The sequence below is a fragment of the Taeniopygia guttata genome, chromosome 4, assembly GCF_048771995.1.
Source record: "Taeniopygia guttata chromosome 4, bTaeGut7.mat, whole genome shotgun sequence".
Lineage (NCBI taxonomy): Eukaryota > Metazoa > Chordata > Aves > Passeriformes > Estrildidae > Taeniopygia > Taeniopygia guttata.
Window position 1 is genome coordinate 58227820 of NC_133028.1, and position 24340 is coordinate 58252159.

Sequence of the window (24340 nt, forward strand, 5' to 3'; positions counted from 1 at the left end):
TTCTAATATATAGATGAGTAACAAAAAATCCATGTTTAGCAAAGGTTGGAAAGCAACACTACTGTATCTCACTTTACTTGAGATTACTTGTATAACTGAGCTCAATGAAAATAAAGACTTCTGTCATCAGAAAGATCACATGAATGAAGCCAGGAAAGAACCTCTGTCAGGAGCTGGAATATCCATTTTCACAATTTTCACAACCAAGATTTGGTCTCCTCGGGTACAGAAGAGATGAGAGGCTTCATAAACAGTGCACAGTGCCTAACTAGCCCAGGCCATCAGTTGTACAATGCTATGAACTTTGTTCATAGTTTATTTGCTTTATCCTAAATGGCAAAGATTTACCCACACCAGATGATCCTGCGGCTGTGTGGCAAACAAAACTTGTGCGATGTTCACAAGAAAAGCAGAAAGAAAAGCCATCTAGGCCATATTCAGAAACACAAATGTAGGCAACACACAGAGCCTTGTCTATTCCTTCAGGTTGCCAAGGTTAAGGGAGTCTTCCTCTTCCTAGCAACTGTGATCCTCTTCCTTTCAACAATGAGAAGGGCTGCAAGTAGAGACAGCCACCAATACTCTCACCTCGTCTCGTGTGACAGTCATACCCCAAGCCCAGCAGTATCCTGAAAATCTAATTTAATTTTCCCATCCTCCTGTCAGCTGCAGCTCAAAACACAAAATCACTCTCATAAGATACAGTGCCTTCTGCTGTTGGCTCCTACGTCACACACCCTGGCAGGACAGCAACCTGAGCAGTTACAGTGGACTTTTGAATACCTACATGAATAAACAGGCAGTTTCTCTCTCTTTCCTCTTCTACTTAAAAACTGCAAATGCAAACATTGAGATGACTGCCCAGTGCCAGTGTAAATATTGGCACAAGCAGTGATTTAAAGCTGACAGGCTCATTACAACACAGGCTTTCTCGTACCAAATACACACGTGCATAAACACTATGCTCCAGCATCTCCCTTAGTTCTCCAGGAACTTCATGTGGCTCTGACACACCAGAAAGCTCTGAGTTCCTAGAAAGGCATCTAGCCAAACTTTTTGTATATATTTTTCCCCAAATGGAAAGCCCATTTCCATAATTTTCCTAATCAGGGAAAACCAGGGTAACTTCTCTCTTGTACTCACATATTGTGAAGTGCAAGCCTTAGCTGCCATACATTTGCCCTATGAAATGTGGTTAGAGGGAAAAAAGTTAAGAATTTAACCAGTTACTGGCACTCTGGTATCAATATTACCCACATGCCATATGCACATCATGCATTTCTTAGGAACTTCAGGTTTATCACCTTAGCAGTGAAGACACTGGGTCTCACACCAGGACAAAAAGATTGCTGAACAATGATTTAATAAAGGAAGTTCAGCTGAAGAGTGGTAAGTAAGTACTGCCAACTTGTTCCTCTCTTACGGCCAAACACTTCATAACGGTAAGAGACTTTCTCTCTAAAAAAAAAATAAAAGACTGTGGAAGGTATCCTCAAAAGGATACAGAGCAATAACAACCTCCTGAACATAGTTTTATTTAAGTTCACATTTTCTGAGATCTTAAGATGTGATAAAAACACTTAAAGGTCTTGTCCCCTGATTCTCCTGGAGACACATCATCCATAACATGATTAGAGGTCTAGTTAAACAATACATCTCACAACTCCAAAGAGTATTACTTCCCTGTTGAAGTGAAATGAAAGCACAAGGCCACTTTTTAAAGGGGCCCTTTGCATTTACTGTAAGGCTGTGCCTGCACCAGTATTTTTCTGTAAATATCCCACTCATATTGCTTTCTGTGCAGTTAGTAGCAGAACCAGACATTTTAACTGCTATGCCTTCAAAACCAGCTCAGCAATTGTTATGAGAGCCCCTGTCACTACTACCACTGGCAACAGCTTCACTAGCAGTTGTGTAATGCCAGGAGATAGGAAACATAACAGTAGTACAAGGAAGGCCAGAGCATGGGGAGGCTGGCTGAAACAGCAGCTTTGTAAAATATAAATTAAGTGTGGCCCTCTGCACAGATCCTGAGCTCTGGAGCTTGTATTAGAATTTGTCATCTCATCAACAAATGTCCATATTTCAAAGAAGAACAATTTGTTTTTCCTTAACCTAGCCCAAAGGTTAGGCTTTAGTATAAGCCAGTATTATATGGTACTGGAAATTCCCTTTTTATGAGCTAGCCAGAGCTCTGCACACTGCAATATTGTGGCAAAGGTAGAGAGAGGAGGAAAAGTTGCATACAATAAGCAACTGACCAACATAACAGCCACTGCATGAAAGACAAAAAGGAACAATCTTGATGCATCCAACTGCATGTTTTGAAAGCCTGCTCAGCTACTTTCACCCTCTATATTAGCAATTCATATAACTACAACTTACACATGCACAGAGTGAGAAAGTGCCTAAATGTGCATCTTTATATATCACATATCCCCAAAATATGCCCAAGGAATTCAGCAGTGGATCAGCAAGAACTGAAGGTCCAAGCTACTTTTCTCTGACAACTAATTAACTACATCATTGGTATTTACCACCACCCTTCTTCTGAATCATGCCCAAAACTTTAAATTTACTCAGATGGTTGCCCCCATTCTTCAAGTGGACTGTTACATCCTCTATTCCAAAGCAGGTAGAAGGGGCTTGTCTTCCATGCAGTGCAAGGATTAATATTCAAATGCCAATCAAGTCTAGGTCAGAAACTTAGTTTCACAACTACACAGCAAATAGCATGAGTCCATCATGAACTACAAAGGTGCTGAAACTGTTCTTTAAAATTTTCCTTTGTATATGTATATATTTATTATGTAAACATATAAACAAAATACATAGCAACTCATTAGCAACTAAATTGAAGATTTATTACTTCCTTAAAGTAATTTACTTGACTCTCTAATGGGTCATATAGACTACTATAAAACTGCTACTTCTCTAAAGAAAAGGTGGAGAGAAAACGAAACCTACAAGTTTCATGTACAAAATTCTACTCGTGCTCTGTGGAGAGCAGAGGATCACCAAAAGCTGTGATAGCTGTGAGTTTGTTTTACTGCAAAAAGTTAAAAACTTGCCATTCAGACTCAACATGCACTTTGTGACAGCATTCACCAATCTTTCATTGACATCCAGAGGTGGCTGAAAACTGGAACATGCAGGATAAGGAATACTGAGGTATTTAAACATATGCTTTAACCCTACAGTCCCCCTATCTTTAGAATCACTGCTTTTGGCCCCATGTTTGATATTTTCTGTTTTAATAATTTCATTTTGTTATTTTGTTGCTTTCAGCTGAATTTCTCTCATGCCTGGTGGAAGATGGCCTCTGTGACTGTTGCCACACAAAGCTTTCCAGCTGATCCGCAATGCACCACTGTTATCAAATTCTTACAATGCACTGGGAAGACACAGCCAGGGAGATCAGTTTACCATGAGAAATGGAAACATGGAACACCTAAGTTGTCCTGAAAAATGTGGACCACGTGAAAATTATTTGTTTGCAAAACTGACAAGTTAACCTGACCTGGAACAAAATATTTACAAATATCTTCCTGAAAGGATCAGGAAGTATTTCTGCCAAGTCTAAATTGCATAAACAGGGGGGAGGAAGGAAAAAAAAAAAAAAAGAACAACACAAGAATGGAAACATTCCAAATTTGAGACTGTATGTAGCTCAAGTTCCATATTCCCAAAGATGTTACTCAAGAACTACATGCAGATACAATGTGAAAGAAAAACAAAAAGGAAATTTTTGAAAAATACACTCCAACAAGAAAGTAATGCTCCTATTTTTCACTATTTTGTGGTGAAAACTATCTTCTTACCTTATCTCATAAGCTGTAGAGACAGGTACAACACATTCTGATTTGCCTACAAAGAACGCCAAGGACACTTCGATAAAGAAATCAATAATTTTGTGTTAAGTACAAAGGCTCCAGCAGGACACAGAATGTTACTGCCTGTTCTGTGATGGTTATTCATGGGCACCCAGTGAGGCAAGGGCTACAGAAATTCCCAGTCATGCACAGAACATCCTGTATCTGCACTAGGTCTGCAGAAGCAATCTAGATCCAGAGTTCTTTTGCACCACACAGTACTTCAGCAACGTAGGATGCATAAGTGAACAACAGTGTGCAAGGAGAACATTCACAGCTGCCAGGTCAGAAGTGTGAGCTGCCAATTTCGCTGCACAGCAGGAGGTACCCATGCCAAAACAGACACCTTCTTAAGGGCAAGGCAGAGCAGCAATACCTGTGAACACAAAGATAAGGAGCAGAACTGGGACACCCAAATGTGTGAAGAGTAGAAAAAGACACCTTATACACAAGGAGCAATCAGAAATCACATCTTTGACAAACACCCAGTACCAGCTCCATGAGCAGTGCGCCTTATCTATCAAGCTTCATATCTGACACACTAGCTGCATTTTGTAAAAATAGCTTTCACTTTCAAAAGTTCAATTTAGGGAACACCAATTTCTTCAGTTAGTCAGTGATCAGCACTTTGGGATGCAAAACAGACAAATAAGGATGTTAGAAATCCCACCTGACTGGTATTTTGAATCACAGTTTGCCACTGATAGAAGCTTGATAAAAGGCAGAAAAGACTCAGTACATCAAGGCCGTAACATCACAAGGGAAAAAAAGCCAACCAAACAAACACCAAGCCCCCCCGCCACATCTGTCTGTGGAACACATTTTCATCCCTCACACACATTCATTCTAAAACCCAGTCACTGTTTAGTCAATTGTACTGCAGGAAAGACCTCAGAAAAATATCACATCGTCACCATCTCGTTGAATCAAAGTTCAATTTGCTCTAACACCATAACAAATGTATTCCTGTAATCTGTATCTATATCCTACTATCAAAGTATCAACAAAATGCAGAGTGATATACTTATCTACAATACATAAAAGAATCGTATCACCACTATAAGCTGTAGTGTAGCAATAGAGTGGCAGAGCATGAAACAGTAATCAAAGTCCTGAAAAATACACCATTGTCAGCACTGTACACTGGTACCAGTGTATTATAGCGCCTCAGTTCCAAATAAATCAACCTAAGTGCCTGCTTTGGTAAGCACTTCGAATTCACTGTACATCAGCATTAGGGGGGGTAACCCACAAAGAAACAAATCAGGGAATGGGACTTGTAAATAACAATTCAATTAGCAGATTTATATTACTCATTTCCTAATAAACTTCCTACCCACACCTACACGCAAACCCTCCTACAGCCTTCCCCCCTTCATTTACATGTCTGTGCAGGCCTGCTCTCTTTCCTTGCGAGCCCCTTTGCCCTTTCAATCATGGAGTATATTACTCCATTGTCAGAGCAAAGCAGTTCCTAACAACGGGGAGCCCAGCTGGGATAGGAAGAGGGCAGCAGGCTCAGGCATTAACATAATAATCCAACTGCGCTCCCCCAGGCCCTGAGGGCACACAGCATATTAGGCAGCCCTCCTGCGCCGGATCACCTGCCCGTCAACCTGTGGCAGCCGCCCCCACCTCGGCCGACGCAGCTCCTGCCAAGCCCCCATCCCAATTCCCTTCCCACAAAAGACACATTTCCACGCCTCAACGTGCCTGCTGCACGTCCTTATTCACTCCATTCGAATGCACCTTGTCCTGCGGTTTCCAGCTGACTTGCTCCCTGCCTTTTTATTTCTGGAAATTCTAGGGATTGGAACAGGACCTCCTGCTGCTGCCAGCAGGATCCAGACCTTGGAACAAGAATTCAAACACAAAGCACTGCTCTCCAGGTGCAACTTTCAGCCCTACCTAGCCTCTGGATTCTTCCCCGAAAGAAAGAGCAGGAAAAACCAAAGGGACATGCCTTTGTTATTTCTGTGCCCTGCCATCCAAGGAAACCAGTTTAGGGTGGGCTCGCTTGTTCTTGCTGGGGTTTGGAATGCTGGAGGATTTTCAGCAGTAAAGTTATTTCACAATCTTTGGTACAAGGCCTGCCACCCCACAGCCACTGATTAAGGAGCAGAGCCCATAACAAAATTTCAGTGTACAAACACACATACTAGATATCCCCAAGAATCTCTGTGATGCTGATTTCAGGCACAAAACCTATGAAAATGTCCAATTTTAAGAAGACTCAGAATAGTACTACTCTTGCCAACTAACATTTCTTAACACCTAAAAAATATTCCCACATTTCAAATGCTTTCGATAGCAAACTACAACTCAGAATATTTATTTGCACATACCCTCTATCAAGCCCTTAAAAAAAGTCCTTAAATAAATGTATTATGCAGTGTATTTCAGTGTAATTCTGTTAAAACCCTTTATTTACAGTATACATGCTGCTTGTACAAAGTACTTAACAAAAAGAAAAATAAACACACTTGCCAGTAAAAACCAATGTTTTCCTCATATTATACAAGACAACCTCAGAGACTACTAGGGGAAAAGCTTTTGGTTCTAACATAACTTTTATTCTCATTAAAACATACATATTCTCTAATTATCCTTAACAATGGAAGGCACAACAGAAATGTAATACAGTCTTGTTAAAATAACATTTTGCAGACTGTGCAAAGCCCAATTTACTTGATCACTTGTGAAGCAAAATTTCCCTAACCTCATTAATTTTCATTAATCTAGCCCTCTCAAAGAAGGAAACATTCAGCAGCAAATGTGCATTTTATTTTAAATGCTTGGTTGTTATATTATCAGTACAAAGAAGTGTTAAGCACAGTAATCCATGTCACAATGGATGTCAGAGAAAGACCATGGAAAACAACATTAGCTATATAATTTAAATATTTTAGAAAGCAATCCTTAGGCAAGCTCTGTCTATTACTATTCCTCGAATACATAACACTAACAAAAAGCATACATTATTAAAACCATGTCACATTTTAAAAACATTTGCTTACAAGCAATTAATTTTCCCAACACAGACATTCTTTTCTGCCATCACAGCCATAACTTGTTAGCAGCACACCCCTCTGAGCTGGGAAGGGGGCACAGTTAAAACAGCCCTTTGCCTTGAATTTATGCTGGGTCACATGGTCACCAATAAAACACCAGGATAACCCAGGGTTTTGCTAAGTACTTTATATAGTCAGGAGACTTCTTCTATAGCCACAAGCTCATATATTACTGTGACTTGATTTAGATGTTTAGGATCTGCAATTTAGAGAGCAAGGGCTTTGTCAACCAGCTTCTGATCCTTCCATCACCTCTTCTGCCACACAAGCCAGTTCCCATCATTGTTGGTATAAAACCGAAATAGCACTTGGAAAATTCACTACAGCTTTTCTCCTTCAACACCTCTAAACGTTGATGACTTTGCTCATCCAAAACCGAGGAAAAGGAGCTGACATTTTTAATTACAAGAGATCATAAGAACACTCGCAGCTTTCTGGTGTTTGTTCTAATTAATTTCCTTTCTTCTCCACATTAGAAATCAAAAGCTCCACAAACTAAAGTAACAGCAAGCTGTTGTTGTTGACATGCAGGAAAACTGGATATTCTACAGCAAGAATTCTCTACGAGAATTTGAGTATAATCAAGTCACCAAGCAGCTTTTGCTTGTGATTACTCACATGTTGCCATGTGCAGACACCTTTCAAAAAGTTGCCATGTTAGTTACATTCCTCATTTTTCCTATAAATTCCAGCGTTGTGAATGGAACATGAGACTGGAAATAAACTTGTGAATGGAGACAAAGATTTTCCTATTTATCTCGTTACATGAGCTTTAGATCATATCCCTGCCTCAATTACATAAATATGTTATTTTTTTAATTTGATTTTACACACCCCAAGGTTATAATGGCTCAGGTAAGTAAAAAGGGAAACTCTGTCTTAAGTTTCTCATTCAGCTTGGGTTGTCATGGGCTGTTTAAAACAGTAAACAGCCCCAAAACCACTAAATATAACAACTGCAGTATGGAGCAAAATATATACAAATACATTTCATTTGATGACATAACTATAAAACACCTACATATTCCCTTGAAGTAACAAACTACTAGTACCATGCAGATGTTGTGGTTTAATTTTCTGCATAATTTTCCCTTCAATTCAACCTTAATTTTCTTTTCTTTTACAACACTCACTCTTGCTGACTGCTTCTAGAGCCCTTCCTCTTTCATAGCTCCTATGGCTTTATTCTTAAATACCAGACAGGAGCACATTGGTGACACAATTGTTTTCATCCCTACATAGCTGTGCCAGCAGGGCATCCCTGTTCTCCCTAGATACCCAGCAGAATCAGAGAACACTGTTCCCACAGATTTCTAGGGAGCTGTGTCTTTACTTCCTATGTTTTTTTCTTCACAAAAGTTATTTCAAATTCACAGACTGTCCGGTAATAGAAGCACCCAGAATGAAGCAGTATTCATTAATACGCAATGTAACACCTTAATGTACTCAAATTTATTCAGTTTGTTGTGGTGGGTTGACCTTGGCTAGATGCCAGGGTCCTACCAAAGCCACTTTATCACTCTCCTCTTCAGTAGGACAGGGGAGAGAAAAATATAACACAATACTGGTGGACTGATATCAGGACAGGGGGAGATTGCTCACCCATTTACTGTCACAAGCAAAACAACCCTGACTTTAGGAAGAAATATTTTTTTCCCTATCAAATCAGAGTACGAAAACAAGAAATAAAATAAAATCCTAAAAACACCTTCCCCTCACCCCTCCTTTCTTTCCAGGCTTAACTTGACTCCCAAATTCTCTACCTCTTCCCCACCAGAGGTGCAGGGTGATGAGAAACAGGGCTTATAGCCAGTTCATCACACACTGCCTCTGCCTCCTCACACTCTTCTCCCCTGCTCTGGCACGGGGTCTCCAACATGAGTCCTTCTCACAGGCTGCAGTTCTTCACAAACTGCCCCAGCATGGGTCCTTTTCCATGGGTGCAGTCCTTCAGAAAAAGGCTGCTCCAGGATGGGTCCCTCAAAGAGTCACAAGTCCTGCCAGCAAACCTGCTCCAGCACAGGCTCCTTTCTCCATGGATCTGAAAGTCTTGCCAGGAGCCTGCTCCAGTGCAGCCTTGCCCCAGAGTCACATCTTCCTTCAGGCATCCGCCTGCTCCCATGTGGGTGTCTCCATGGGCTGCAGGTTGATCTCTCCATGGCCATGGTCCTGCATGGGCTGCAGCTGCCTCACCACAGCTGCACCACGGGCTGCAGGGGAACCTCAGCTCTGGCACCTGGAGCACCTCCTGCCCCTCTTCTTCACTGGCCTGGGTATCTGCAGGGCTGCTCCTCTCACATATTCTCACTCCTCTCTCCTAACTGCTGTTGTGTAGTGACTTCTGGCCCTTCTTAACAACGTAATCCCAGAGGCACAACCAGCAAGCACCTGCTGATGGGCCTTGGCTGGTCCACCTTGGAGCCAGCTGGCATTGGCTTCATTGGGTGTAGGAGACACTTCCAGCAGCTTCTCACAGACTACACCCTGTAGCACCCTGGCATTGCCACACAAGTCCAATACATTTGTGCAAGGTATTTACACCTGTTTCTGAGTCCACTCAGGGATCTGCATTGCTCTAAAGCAAATTTTCTGTAAATCCAAATAAAGAACTGGTTTACAGGTCCTCATGATGTTTCCTGGTACAGAAATGTGCCACATGAACAAGAAAGTGGGGACAATCTACTTGCAGAAGATATCAGTAATTGCACCAGTGCCAAACTCCAAGTACTTGTTTAATAACAACTAGTGACTCATAATTCCAGCACTCAACATAAAAAGTTGCTGGCATGTCAGGGAGAAGTAGTTCTGCAGTGCTTTGCTCTGCTCCTGCACTGCATTGGAATCTCCCACATCACCTCAGATCCAGTCATTTTTTACTTAAACTGGTAAGGTGGCACTAGTGATCAAAATATATAAATTTTACCAGCTTGAAAACACAGGAAGGTGGCTGTACCTCTACTTCTGTAAACTCATCTAGTATTTGCTGTGTCCCATTCTTGTTTGTCAGCTGTAGTGGAATGGCTTCCAAGACTGCCAGGCAGATAACAAAAGAGGATGAAGTGAAAGGAATTCTGTTTCTGGTATGTCCAAATCCATCCAGTAGAGCTCTCCCCAAAACCTCACGTAGGGATTCTACCTTCCTGGGAAGCACCCTGCTGCCTGTGTGAGGTAACTCAAAGGGAAGTCATGCTGACTGGCCTTCAGAGACACGACTTCATGGACTCCTGGATTTTGCCTATTCCAGTTCTGACTGTAACCTTCAACAGAGCAGTGCAGGGAAAAAACAAACAAAAAAAAAAAAAAAAAAAAAAAAAACTGCTACAATGCCTCCCAAAGGAACAACAGAGAAGGAAAAGTAAGAAAAAAGCAACCCACAAGGGTTGCGCAAAACAGAACTGAAGTGTTATGAAGACCTCATTTTTTATGTTAGGATAGCCAGGCAGAATCTTTTGAGCAGCAGGCAGCTGCAAGGCAGTCACAGTGCTTGTGCCTGGATTATGGCATATGAATGGCAACAAATGACCCAAAATCCAGGGTGCCAGCATCCTTATGAAAACAGCTACTTACTCCAAACCACTCCTGTGCAGCTCCGAGAAGTACAGTACCTGTCTCCATCCTGTTCATATTATGAACTTCAATGAAATTTTCAGATAATGATTGGCTACACCTGCTGGTAGCCACAGATTAAACAACCCTGGCTCACAGGAAAGCTTTTCCCTCACATTTCTTTCGATAGCGCTTTGCTTTGAACAAAGCTTTGGGTGTGCAGATGAACAGGAATGGGGACAGTGGAGCAGCAGCCATGGCTGTGCTGGAAAACACCACCTGTGACAGAAGTGGAAGTACAAAAAACCACAACAGGCATTCAGACAGGTCAACTTTTGGGGTTTCTTGCTCAAATAAAATGTTTTGAAGTAAGACTGTCAAGACTGAAACAGAAAAATCAATTCAACCCTTTAAAGCACCCCAGGGATCTTTTCTTCACTTACTGCTCAAAATTGTCTGTTAGAATTGTTAAACACTTGCAATATAGACCTTAAACCACACACACTTAGTGTAACCAGAAACTCACACTCAAACGTGCACATACAGTATTTGCCACACAAAATATTGTATAATGTTAAAGATAGTGGAATTGTAGTGATCAGAACAAACAACAGGTATCTCTGATAACTATATATTATTATCCAAAAGTCAGGGAAAATTGCTCAGTCTTCAATTCTACAATAACAGAGAATGTTATTACTTAGTAAAATAGATATTCAACTCACAACCTTGCTGTTTTCACCTGAGGATAAAAAAAGAGAAGCACAGAAGGCCACAATCAGGTTTTCCTCTCTCTTTTCTCTCTCTCTAGGATTCACTTATTCCTAAAGCACTACAAGAATTCAGAGTCAGCACTTATAGTCTGAATTTATTATTTCAGAATATATAATACAAACAAGTGTTGATCACTAAAAAAATTAATTAGCATTTAATTAGAAATACCAATAAGGGGGAAAGCAATGATATGCAGACATCCCATCCCTGGAATTAGATACCAATTCATTTTAGATTATTAGAAAGCAATAAGCTAAAATCGCAATCCTGATTAAGTATCATTATTTACACAGTTCTGGATAGTAATGACCCAAGCCCAAAGGATGGCATAGTAAACAAAGAGAAATCACTCTCACTTCTGACATTTACAAACGACCATGACAAAAAACATCTGAATGAGTTACATAAATTTCCTATTATGAGAATACTTTATTTACCTTTTTTTTTTTTTTTCTTTTTTCTTTAACTACCATGTAGTGGTATAAAAAAGAGCAAATAGTTCTTTCAGACAGGACTGTACTGGCAAGAAAATTTAACCAACAAAAGGGTTAATTAGGGATACAAATTTTCTCAGACTGTTAATAATGGGAATGACACATAGTATGTGCCCATAAGTAATTCTCAGGTATCTTTGATCTTCAGCCCCCAGCGATTACTGTTGCCTACTATACTCTTGCCTCTGGGACTCTCTCAGAACCAGACATCTGGCTACTTTGTTGTTTTAGACTAATCTCATCCCAGGAGAGTCCAAGAAATGACACCAGGCAAGGAGGGTCCTGGCAAGGGAAAAAACATTATGGTATCAGCAGATTTTTTGAGTGGACTAGAGTATCAAAATTGCCTGCAAATTTCTATAGGGATCCCAGGGCTTCTCTGCTCTCCAGCACCACTTTCACACAGAACACCAGAATGCACATGACCCTGTTTTAAGGAACTGTTAATCTCTTTGGAGAAGCTAATGAATGATAATCCAAGCAAGAACATGTGACACAGGCAAACAGAAGTTAAAAAAAAAAAATCCTGTAAGGAATGGGTGGATTTAATGAAGATTTTATTGAAAGATCAACACATGCTGCATGATCATACAATGTATTTCAAACCTATTAAAAAATACTCCAACACCTCAAACACTCCATTTTTGAGTCATTCATAGGTTTTAGCTGCCAGCAGTGTTATCCCAGAAGAATGACTCTCTGACAATTGCAACAGATCCAGCTGAGTGCTCGACTGGCTGTTCTGGGCTTAGACACTGAGCAGTTCATGATGCACAGAGCCCACAGGGGTCAAATGGGCAGAAAACATGGACAAAGGAAGATTTAAGTCCAAGGCCAAAGGAAGGTTTAAGTCCAAGAACAGGCTTTCTCACCATCAGAGGCTACCTGGGCTTTGGGTTTTGCCATGACCTCTAGTCCAGACTCCCACTTTGCCCAAATCTCTGTAGGTCACACCAGATGTGCCGCTGGCAGCTGGACAAGAGCTGCAGGGATCCCTGCAGAGCGCTCTTTTCCTATTCCTACTGCAGAGCTCCTACATCCCAAGTGTTCCCAGTGCTCTCTTACTGCCTGCACTCAGCAACACAAGGAACCAGAGCACTTAGACCTGCAATAAACAGAACTCTCACATGTGTTTTTTTTGAAAGCAATTAAACATGCCCATAACTATGGACATTATCTGAGCCCTGTACTTCTATTGGCATTGCTTTTAAAATCCAGGGGTGGCATATAACAGCGAGAATTCATTTATTTGTAGGTGTCCTTTCATTTCAAATCAGCCACCACACCTTTTTGTTCCCCTTGGATTGGAAAGAGCAAGCTAAAAAGAATGGACAGGAAATAAAGGCAGATTCTAATGCTTTTCAAAAGACAGGCCCATATGATTTAACTTTGCCTCATTTCAGGATATTTTCAGTGTTGAGAACAAAGCTATGGAAAAGCCTCTGAATAATCTATCATATTATACCAGCTCCCAAAGAAAACCTTCAGCAAGTGCTACAGACAGAAGCAGTTTGAAAATCATGTGCTTTAGTGGTGATCCTGCTGTTACAGAGCATCCTACTCTCTTTATTTCCTCATTTCTCACACCACAGCTATCCTGCTTCCTTCCAGCCAAAACGTTCCCCTCCCAGTGGGACAAACAACACAAAAATTACCCCAAAGTATTTAAGCAGTCTCTTAATGTACTGTAACAGTTGGACCAATAAGAAAAGAACCTGGGCACCACTGGCTTTAGCTGCATCCTATCAACAATAAATTAACTCCTGAAAAATTCAGCATCATTGTAAGATATTCAGAAAGATGCTAAGATATTTCTTTCTGAATAGGGACTAAGCAAATTCTCCTCTGCAAGCATGGTATGTTGTTAGAGTGAATGTGGATTAGTCCAAATAATTAAATTTTAAAATACTGGCAGCACCAGGACAACATAAACTGGATTTTATGCTCTATGAAACACATGCTGAACAAATGTTTGTCTTAAAAGCTTTGCTATGATATCAGCCTGTTAGAGTTTAATTGATGACTTCTGTGACTGCTGTATCTTGCAAGTAGCTATGATGCTTCACACAACAGAAACAAAAAGTCATAAAAAAGTCCATATCATCACAGTAAAAACTTGCATTGTACTTATCAATACATTGTCTACTGCAGAACAATCCAGACTGCAGTGTAACAAGAAAAGTGCTGTAAGGCAGAACAAGGTCAAACTAATATGTTTTTAAAAAGCATGTGACTTTATTGGTGAGCTGGCATCAATACAAGTAACAAAAAAAGGAGGGCAAACTAGGCAGAATTTTAATTTTGGTATTTTATGCACTGTAGATGCCTAATACCTTCCAACTTCACCAGCCATAGAACTCAAATGGTGCATCCCCCACACTTGCCTTTCTCTCTATTCTTTTCAAATCAACGATAAACAAAACTCCACAAAGAACCACATTATGTACTTCTCAAAAACAGGCAGAAAAACGCAGTCAAAAAGCAAAGAAATCTCACACGAATTCAAATACTCACATATCAAATACTGTAAAACTCAAACGATATACATGTTCTAATGAAGATTTCTCACAGTGCCTAAAGGCACATTTTTGTAAGGCTGTGTTAAATACTGCAGTTACAGCCTAGACATAGGTACTACAGCCTTATTTGCAAGACCATATGCCATCACCAGGGCTCCAACAGCAAATGAGCAAATGCTCCAGACCATAAATACTCCTCTGATGACTCTAAGTATTGATTTATGTTCTGTGGGTATCCAAACATTGGTAGCTAATGCTGCCTGGCACTATCATGAAATTACGGCTCTTCAGTGAGGTTTTCTAATAGTGAATAAAGCTCCCCGCAGCCCTTCTCCAAAAGCTCCACAGCTAGAAGCAGAAAGCACTGTAGCAAGACAGGAATGCCAAGATGTCTATACAAAAGCAAATCAAATAGTAAAACAAACTCCAAAGACAAAAGGTCTTCAAACAAAATCCACTTCTCCTAATTTGGAAATTGAATGGAATACTTCCCATTTTTCTGTCACTACACTGGAACAGAGAGAGGCAAAGCCATTCTGGACAAGAACTCCTCCAAGAACTTAGTCTAGACCAAAAAATGTACAATGAGTAATATTTTAAATAGCATATAGTTCAAGCATTGATTCACTGCAGAACCATTAATCCCCTCCAGGTACTAAATCCTAACTAGGATTCAACCTACATATTTGAAAGGTGTCTATATAACTGGTACATGTTCTTTCCTCTTTCCCAATCCAGGGCATTTAACAGTACAGCTCTATAGTTCACTGCTGACTACATGCACACTGTGTTCTTCTTCATGGTTTAGGTATTTTATTTCTGCATTTAATTTCTGTCTGTATCAACAAACCCAGGAGGAAACATCCATAAACCACTTTGATTAAATTCTCCTGGGTTTTTGGAGACTGCCTTTGCCTCCAATGAAAGCTGGAGGAAATAAGCTTCTGAATGTAGATGGAAGAACTACACATTTCCTCCACTGAGCAAAGCTCTGCCTCTTATCTTGTAATTAAGCAGTTTGTCAGCTAATAAAATGACTTTACAGTTCTCTAATATCTGCATAAGGAGATAGTAGAGGGAAAGCTTAGTGATGAGGACCACGCTTCCTAGAGATAAGTACAATTACTCTAACTTCAAGATAATGACATAAACTTAGCCCATAAATAAAGCTCCACCTTTAGAACCATTTATAGCATAAACAATCCTGATACTTGTTTTTACTTCTCTGTTTTAAAATTACAGACAGTTTCAGTTATTTGAAATAAAGACCATATTTTCAAAAATACAGTATTTAGCATGAGAATACAGTGGAAAAAATTGCAGTACTCCACTATTTTTGCACCTACTTGGTATTTATATCAGCTGCACACTTTTGCATAAGGACCCCACTTCAGACCAATTACTGCCTCTGGAATGCACCTACTAGAAATGACATCGATTCAATTTTCCTTTGTGACTCTCACCTACACTGGTCCACCCCATTGCTTTGACTTCAACAGAAGAATATTTGATTTACACTAGGATAAAGGAGAAGAATCACACCCAAGGTTCCAGGTACCTTCACTAGCAGCACAGGTGTTCTTTTGCTGGAAGCAGCTGGCATGTGCTAATTAGAAGGAAAACCCAACTCAACTATTTTCAGTTTTGTAAAAACATCTAAGAAATGAGATGGCTCAGAATAAAGTCTCAGTATATTACAATATGTTCCACAGGAAGAAATAACCTGACAAAATGAAATTTTCCATTGCCTTGCATCACACAATTTAGAAGGAAATTGAAGCCTGAAAGACAGGAAATCTCTTTAAAATCTGCTTGTATGGCAGATCTGCATTAGGCTGCAAAAAATTATTACAGTATTAAAAGATACTCTTGCCTCCCACTACCCACAAAGCAAACAAAAACACCCACAAGCTGATAAAGAAACCATGAACACAGCCTGCTGGAAGTGTTGCTAAATGAGCCATCCACCTCACAAGACACTGTATGTTAAGTTAGTAGACAAGTCATTCGTCTGAGTGTAAAATCCTCTTGCAATCTGGAAGAAGCACTGACTGATATTAAAACCAGACAGTCAGGGAAACAGAAGACTACTACAGATTTACACTGTGGTTTTATAATAGTAGGGAAGATGACAAGCAGCATGCTGCAACTGGCTGATGTTTTGGAAGAGGAGAGCAATTAAAATCAGTCTAATCACTTAGAAATAAGACAGAATGCTTACACAATGTGCTATGTATATTTACATAATATATTATGTAATATACTATGTAAATATACTGTAAATATAAATGATATACTATATAAAAATCCCAGAGAGGGGAAGAACTGGGAGGCTGCTAAGACAATGAGGAAGATTTTACACATTCTTAAGGAAACATCTGAATCACGATCACAGAGAGAGCACAACTGTCAGACTCACAAATTACCTCAGTAATAAAATATTCAATGAGTTCATATTTACATAAAACAAAGTTACACAAAACTTCTGCATAGGCTAGTGGTTTAAATTTGTATACACGTATACATTGTTACCTATAGAACTTAGTTAATTCAATGGACTAGTCTAAATTTCAGAAATATTGAATTGAAATGCTGAGGAATCAACTAAAAGAAATCCAAGTTACAAGGTATGTATTTTGTTGTTATTCACAGAAGATGATATAAAATTAAGTTTTATCTACTGGGAGTTTCAGGAAGGTTTGAAAACCCAAATGTAACAACAGGCATTTGTTCCTCAAGGGGTCCTGACAGCAGACCCCTTATGGAGCACAGATGCCCCAGAGTGACTTGTTTGCAAAAGACATTTGAGGACAGCACTGTACAATACTGTGCATTTTTCTGTGTATTTCATACCTAGAAATACCACCTGTTGTTCTGAGCTCCTCAGATCATAAATTACAGGTAACTAAGCCATGCAGAAGCTGTCGGTACAGGTGCTGCAAACAGCAGAAATGACCCTGTATCAAAAGGTCACAGACATTTGTGACTAGGCTTAGGAACTGAAATGTCTCACAGCTGCACAGACACTGCTGGTTGAGAAGAAAAGGTGTAAGAGAGACCACCAACTACATTACAATATGCCTTGGAGGACATAACCTACACAGAAAGTCTTACTCAAGGCTGATATTGCAGGCCATTTGGATTATGAAAGTACAACAAGTGGTTTTGACATAACATACATGATATTAACAGTACAGGAAAAAATGTTATAGGATATATTTCCTAAATTGAAGGACCACAATTTTTAAACAGAAGCATAAAACACATGTATAGATCAGAACTGAGATTTTATGTCTAATTTTAATGCTGCTGCCATATCTTGAATTACAGGTAATCTATCAAGCCAGTTTATGCTTCCTCTTCCTACAGGACTTTTAAGTAAACTTGTAAGCACTGAATATATGAAAGGTTTCCCAAAAAACACATTCATTTGAAACAAAATCCTTTGCTCAAGTAGAATACAACTTGATAGCCACTCTTAGAGCTGACTTGCTGTAGTTCCAGTTACAAAATCTTACTACTGTGGAATTAGCTCAAATAAATTTTATTTTAATTTTATCTATTTTATTTAATTTTAATTTTAATTCAAAGAAATTAAAATAACACTTGACAAAAATATGTAATGTGCTTGTCATTTGCAGTTGTAACTTGAGGAACAAATACCTGCTCTTAAGGAGATAGAAGGATTTAAGAAAACAAAATAGCAAAACATTAAATTTTAACCCAAAAGTGAAATGGCAGGAAAAGAGGGCTAAGAAGACTATTCTGAATAAAACTGCAACAGCTAAAACTTTCCTGTAAATAGAATCACCTTCATGACAGCAAAAGCACAGATTCATTTTTGGAGATGATTTTTTAATGCTTGTCTTTAAAACATCACTGGCAGATTTCATCACTTCTGCAAGCAAACAGGCTAAGCTCTATAAACTCCGTAAGCAAGTGCTGCTACAGGCAGGGATATTTGCAAAACCAGTCCCAAGGTGCAGGCACAGAGTTTAGACTCTAGTCTTGGGCAGGTTTCTGTTGTTCATTGGTACCACTGGAATGTGTGTACGCACAAAAAGTTTAGCAAAATAGAGCACGGTGTTGAATAAACAGACAAACAAATATCCATTTCCATCAACAGGATAAAATTCTGGGTCTCTAAGAACTTTAGTTCTACTTATGCTTTTCTTCCCTGTTTCCCTTCACCATTGTTCTTTCTGATTTATGTGAATTATCAGCACATAAAAACAGAGATCACATCACTGCATGCACATGTGCTTTGATGGATTTACTAACATCATTCAGGTTTACAAAATTATCTTCCTGTAGAAGGATTATTATCATTATTATTAAAGTAGCCTGAGTGCAATGGCAGAGACTGATACACCTGAAAATCTAGGATATTTTTTTTAAAGTCTTTACAATTAAAAAAAAAATTTCCCCATTTCAAACGTTGAAATAAAGCCATAACAGTAGCAATGATGACGACCATTCTGATCTTCAGCATCCAGATTATGGACTGTAAACTCAATAACGTGAAAACCTCAGTGAATGTTTCATGCCCAGTATTATGGCTGAGAAATAACTTTTCAGACTCCATTATGTCCGCCATGAACTTGATCTTTCACCTCTAGTGAAAATCCTCTTACAACTATAATTCTAAAGTTAATGATGAGAGATTTCATTTGCTTTCCAAGCACAGATAAAACCTTTTTGAAATACACTTTCACTGCCATGACCTTGGTCTATGACTTAAGAGTTCACCACATGTAATAATTTACTTTATCCCATAGGGCTCATTGAGATTTCCTTTTAAAAGGTTTTGGATATGCAGTTGGAGCTGGAGCACTCACACAGCATGCCTCAAGGATACATCGCCATATACATTACAGATATTTTACAACCATATCACTAAACAAAATTAATTTTGATCATTAAAAAATATAACAAAAAAAATATGTCTAACTAAGCAAAGCCATCTACACACTAGAAATTCAACATTTTGGGAATCCTGTTGCAATAGTCTACAGTATCTGCTAGAACAGGGAGTTGCAAAATTTCACTAAAGTAATACACATAAATTGGCACACTATTTCAGGAAATACACTGTTGCTCTCAACTTACCAGCTCAAACGCAGTTCAGTTCAAGCCCAGTAATACTCTTTTTTGCTCATGTGCCACATAATTACCAGAATAACTGCATTAGACTACCTGGTTAGCACATGGCTGCTGACTTCTTTGCTGATAAGCAAAGATTCTCTGTTTGCTTAGGCAGGTCTTACTAAAAGTGTCTTTACTATTAAAAACAAATAGATGAAGTCAGACCTACAGTATCCACCTCAATTAAAGGCAAGTTTTTTATTCCCCTGAATCTTGGGGAAAATTGCTCCTGGTGTCAACTCCCTGGGGACCCCAGGGGCCTGGGGCAGGGCAGGATGCAGAGACAGACAGCACAGACCTGGGGAGGTCAGGCTGAGGCTGGTGAGGAGACCCCAAGAGCCAGAGAAGCAAATAGGCTGTAAATGCAGCTTGTATAGGGGGTATATACCACGAGGTTCTGGATGGTTTGGCAAAGATTATGTTTAACAGCAAAACTTCTTCTCCCCCATCACACAGATTAATTATATGGGGCCGCTGTTCACCAGGGCACTCCTTCACCAGTCTCCTGCATCTCAAAACTTCCATCTGCTCATAGGGGCTTCCCTGTGAGTACAAGAGTTTAAGCTTCTGCACCAGCTAGTCCAAGTGCTGCTGTTCTCCCACCCCACCCCAATAATTTCAAAGTGGCAGCAAATTACAGGATTTCAAATAGAAAAGGACATATTCATGAGGGAACATGAGCAAAAATCCTGGCTGAGAACTAAAGCACCTGAGCATGGGGTCTGCATGTCTGAAAAAGGGTTCCCTGGAAACACATGGCTTTACTTCAGCATGTCCAGAAACACTTTATCAGCAGCTTTCTCTTTTCAGACTTCATCATAGGGCCAATATTTTCCAGAAACTGAAGGATAAAAAATGCTTTGAAATCTGTAAAAATTTGCTGCTCTGCTGATCTCCACACTTTTTGCCATGTGCTCTAACTAAAAACTGAACAAAAAGTTCAGTTTACCAGAAAAGTACAAATGGAAAACACTTCTAAAATATCCAAACTTCTCCTATGAAAGAATTTTTAAAAAATTTGGGCTTATTTAGTTGTATATAAAATAACCTAGGAGTTTGTTCTGTCTTCACACAAACGACATTTTCCTCACAGAGTGTAAAACACATTTTCTTAACACATATTGAATAAATTGACAAACAATTTAGAAGACAAAAACATTCACAATGTTCTTTCATAATCACAATGATAAGAAAGAATAATAAAATAAATTTAATTTCCTTGAAAGGGAATGAAATTTAAAGAGAATAATAATTTTAACTGAAAATCCTGTTTCATGTTTTACAGCTTTTATTTCCACAAATCAGGACTTAATACTGAACCCCCAAAAAGAGAGCTAAAGAAAAGAAATTATGTACATGTTTAAGTTACTTTCTTTTCTATATATTCTTATTAGCCGCTAAGCAAAAATATTCATGCCAGCTAAAACAGTGCCAGGATACAGGAAAAAATTTACCAACTGAAATATGCTAAAGCTTTGATTTTAACACAAAAAGGGTAAAAACAAAAAAAGATGAAACAATGTAACATTATCTATTTACAAGTCAGTGTTCAGAACTCCAATAGCAATGCTCCTAGACTAAATCCATCAAAGAAATTCCTAAATGGCATTTTTTGCTCTCAATAGATATTTGTTTAATTTAGATGTATCTGCAGTGAGCTATAAAGTGGAACCAGAAGCCAGCACGTCCCTGGGTTTCAGTGCCAGCAAACTACTGCACCACTCTGCCAAAAGAAGGGTTTTCATTAGAAAATCACCCTCACACAGTGAATGCAGGTGCTCAATGGAATTTAGACTGCAAAAAAACACTCCACTGCAAACAAATCACTTGTAACTTTTCAAATAATTTTTCCAATTTTCACTGCCCTCCAAAACATGTTTATCTTCAACGGTTGAGTTAGGGAGGGCGGGTTGCTCCTTGATAGCAAAATACCTGCTCTCTCTCAAACAGGCATAAAATTAAACAGCAAAAAGTACAGAGCATGAATTTTAGAGCACTGGACTCCACTCTCTGCAAATACTTTAATATAACTATTTCTGAACTGCTCACATTTAAAAATGCTTGCTTTGCATGCACAATGCATTTCATACAGCACTCATTGCTAAATAAAGGAAGCTCCTGCACAGTATAACCTCAAACTGAATTAACCTGCAGACAAATTCAAGACAAAGAACCCAAGACAAACTCAAAACTACCTTTCTTTAAAAGGCCACTTTTGTCAAGCGTGAGAGCAAGACTCTCCTTTCTGTCCTGGCTTCTTTACACCACAAACAGCTTTCAGGGTCAGTGACTGTGCCATAGCAGACAAAAATACTGGCTTCCCAGCCAAGCACTGCAAAACAGCAATAGCAACACTCTTACAAAGTCAGATCTAAGACAGTTGTGCAAACACAGCTGTAAAAACAAGGCTGTGATGATCCCAGGTAGCTTCCAGCCACAGCCCAGTTTAGTACAATTTAAAGAGCCTATTTTACAGCATTCTGTATTATGGCAGAACTGCTACAAGGGAAGGCTGAACATGCACAAGACTGCAAGTTCTGTTTTATATATCTTAACTGCACAACTCTAAGAGTCTTGCACTTCCAAGACTTTTTCCACTGGACACCTTACGAGCAATATGAAAGACCCTCAGTTACAGGTAATGGCAACCAGAGACAAAATTAAATCTTATCCCAAGTGTAACTCAACCACTGACACCTTGGGTTAGTAAATCAGCTGCTTTTCAAAGGTGCTGGAGAATCTGAAACTTCATACAAAGTAAAGAGCTTGAAGCTGAAGTGCTTGGCTGGGGATTTCACACACCTCATTTTAGCCTGGATTTGCTCCTCTGAATTAAGAGCAGAGCTGCATGGCTTTGAAAATCCCCTTTGCTCTCAGCAGTTTGACTAGTGGGTTTGTATTACAACTACTATTGATAAACAAAAGGAGATCAGTGAGGGAAGGAAAAAACCCCAAAGACTCCAAATTGCTTTGGGTTATGGAAGACTTGAGAAGATATGAGGAACTCTAGAGATTGCTAATGGAGCTGCATGACTGGGACACATTACAGTGATGAAATTCATATTGTAAGTAATAATTTGGGCTCCTCCTATGCATTGATGGATATAAAATGCACTCACCACTCAGGGAAGGAAAAAACCCTAAGCATCAATAAATAGTTCAATAAAAACCATCAGCTCAAAGCACAGCAACAGTAAAAGAAAACTCTAAGGATACATTAAAAAATAGACTGTAATACTAGAATAGAGTGGGTGACTAACAGCACAACAGCTCCTATGTACATACAAAGCTTATGTTGACACAGTTCTTTATATTTGTACATGTGAAGTACAGACATCTTACCTAAATTCATCCTCCAACACTCTCATACTTTCAAGTGAATTCAGTGTAGTATCTAATAGTAGAATTATTTAATTTTCATTTAGAATTGTTTAATCTGTGCAGGCAGACAAAAATTACTACTTAGGAAAGGAAAAAAGAATCATGGTATTTATTTTCCTTTTACAGTATCATGTTTAAAAACAATATAATTAAACTACTTACCCTTTCATAAACAAAGCCTGAACATGTGAATATTTTAAGTGTAATCTGTAAATCAAATTTTAGACAACACTACGGACTTATATTTAGAGAGGAAAAACTATATTATAGAAGATAACTAAACATCAAGATTTGAAGATCTTAAAAAATTTTTATTTCATAATGTTCATGTGTTACCTTCCAAGAGTAAACACTCACGGTACACTGGTGCATCAGTCAGTGTATGAATCACAAACCATTAGAGCTTGCACTTCTTTTTATTCATTTTATTTTGTTTTCTAAAAGGTTAACGTACCTGTATACACAGTTCAAAGAACTTCAGATATTTTTAGAGAAATCAATATCTTTCCTGTGACTTTACAGTAGTGTTAGAGTTCACTTTTTCTTTATTTCTACTAAAAAAAAACCCCAAAAACACAGAGACAGACAAAGGAATTTTCCAGTCTTCAATTCTCAGAAACTATTCATGTGCTATGTTTTTCAAAATAGCATTTAAAACTATTGTATATAATTTGTTGGTAAATGTTGCTGCTCTCCCTCGATTCTTTCTCAGAAAGGTTAGCTGTGGACCTTGCAAATTTGTACTCAGTTTTATGTTCTACATCTGCTTCAAAAAACAAATCTAAAAATCAATAATAGAACTATTTCTTTACATTATACCTTATTTCATGAACAACTCTTTGGCTTTCTTCATTTTACCCTACTTTATATTTCAAAATCTTGCCTTGCGTGTGCAACACCTTGTTTTACAAAAGGGCATAGCAACATTAAAGTTGCAAAAAAAAAATAAAGCAGCACATTGATTAAGAGGTTTTGTACAAGCTTCAGCTCAACTGAACAATAACAAAAAATCCTCAGTGGTTGTGTGGTGTATGAGAAAGCAAAATAGCCAAAGTATTCTTCAACAAAATGAGCTGTCTGCCACGATTTATCTGTACAATTCCATAACAGCTCCTGCCTGTTATGTTACACTTCTCAAAAGTATGTCATTAAGCTTCCATAAAAAGTCATCACAAATTGCTTTTTCTCCCAAACTGATAATAGACTTATAGATCTAATTTTCAATCTCTTTTCTTCATTACTTTGATTCTTAAGGAGAGTATGACATTTGCTGTCTGAATACTTTGTAGTAATATCTGGCATCTCTACAGCACTTCTGTCTGAGTATCTCTGAGCTTTTAACAGGTTTGTCTTAACAGTGCCTTGATGACATATTTATTTGTTTCTGTTGCAGACTTTTAAAGAAATTGTTTTTATAATTTCACTGAAAAACTACAAGACTTGTTGAAAAAAAAAAAAAGACATAACAAAGCCTTCAGTGCTGTCAGTGTGCTACACCATTAAAATTCTGACCCTTCACAGCACAAGAGTGAAGAACA

The 24340-nt window shown here is 38.8% G+C and overlaps 1 protein-coding gene across 14 annotated transcripts in view; it reads right to left on the reverse strand.

The window, feature by feature from the left end:
- Positions 1-24340, reverse strand: part of SLC10A7 (solute carrier family 10 member 7) — a 162752-nt gene that overhangs the window by 122839 nt on the left and 15573 nt on the right. The window contains exon 5 of one of the 14 annotated variants that reach the window (XM_072928712.1): positions 20439-21753. The exons of 12 other annotated variants lie outside the window; for them this stretch is intronic. In XM_072928712.1, coding sequence (XP_072784813.1) covers positions 21640-21753 — 114 coding nt within the window. In that variant the 3' untranslated portion in view covers positions 20439-21639. Of the gene's footprint in view, positions 1-20438; positions 21754-24340 lie in introns of those variants that run through there. One more of the 14 variants, XM_030271879.4, reaches the window with a different exon arrangement.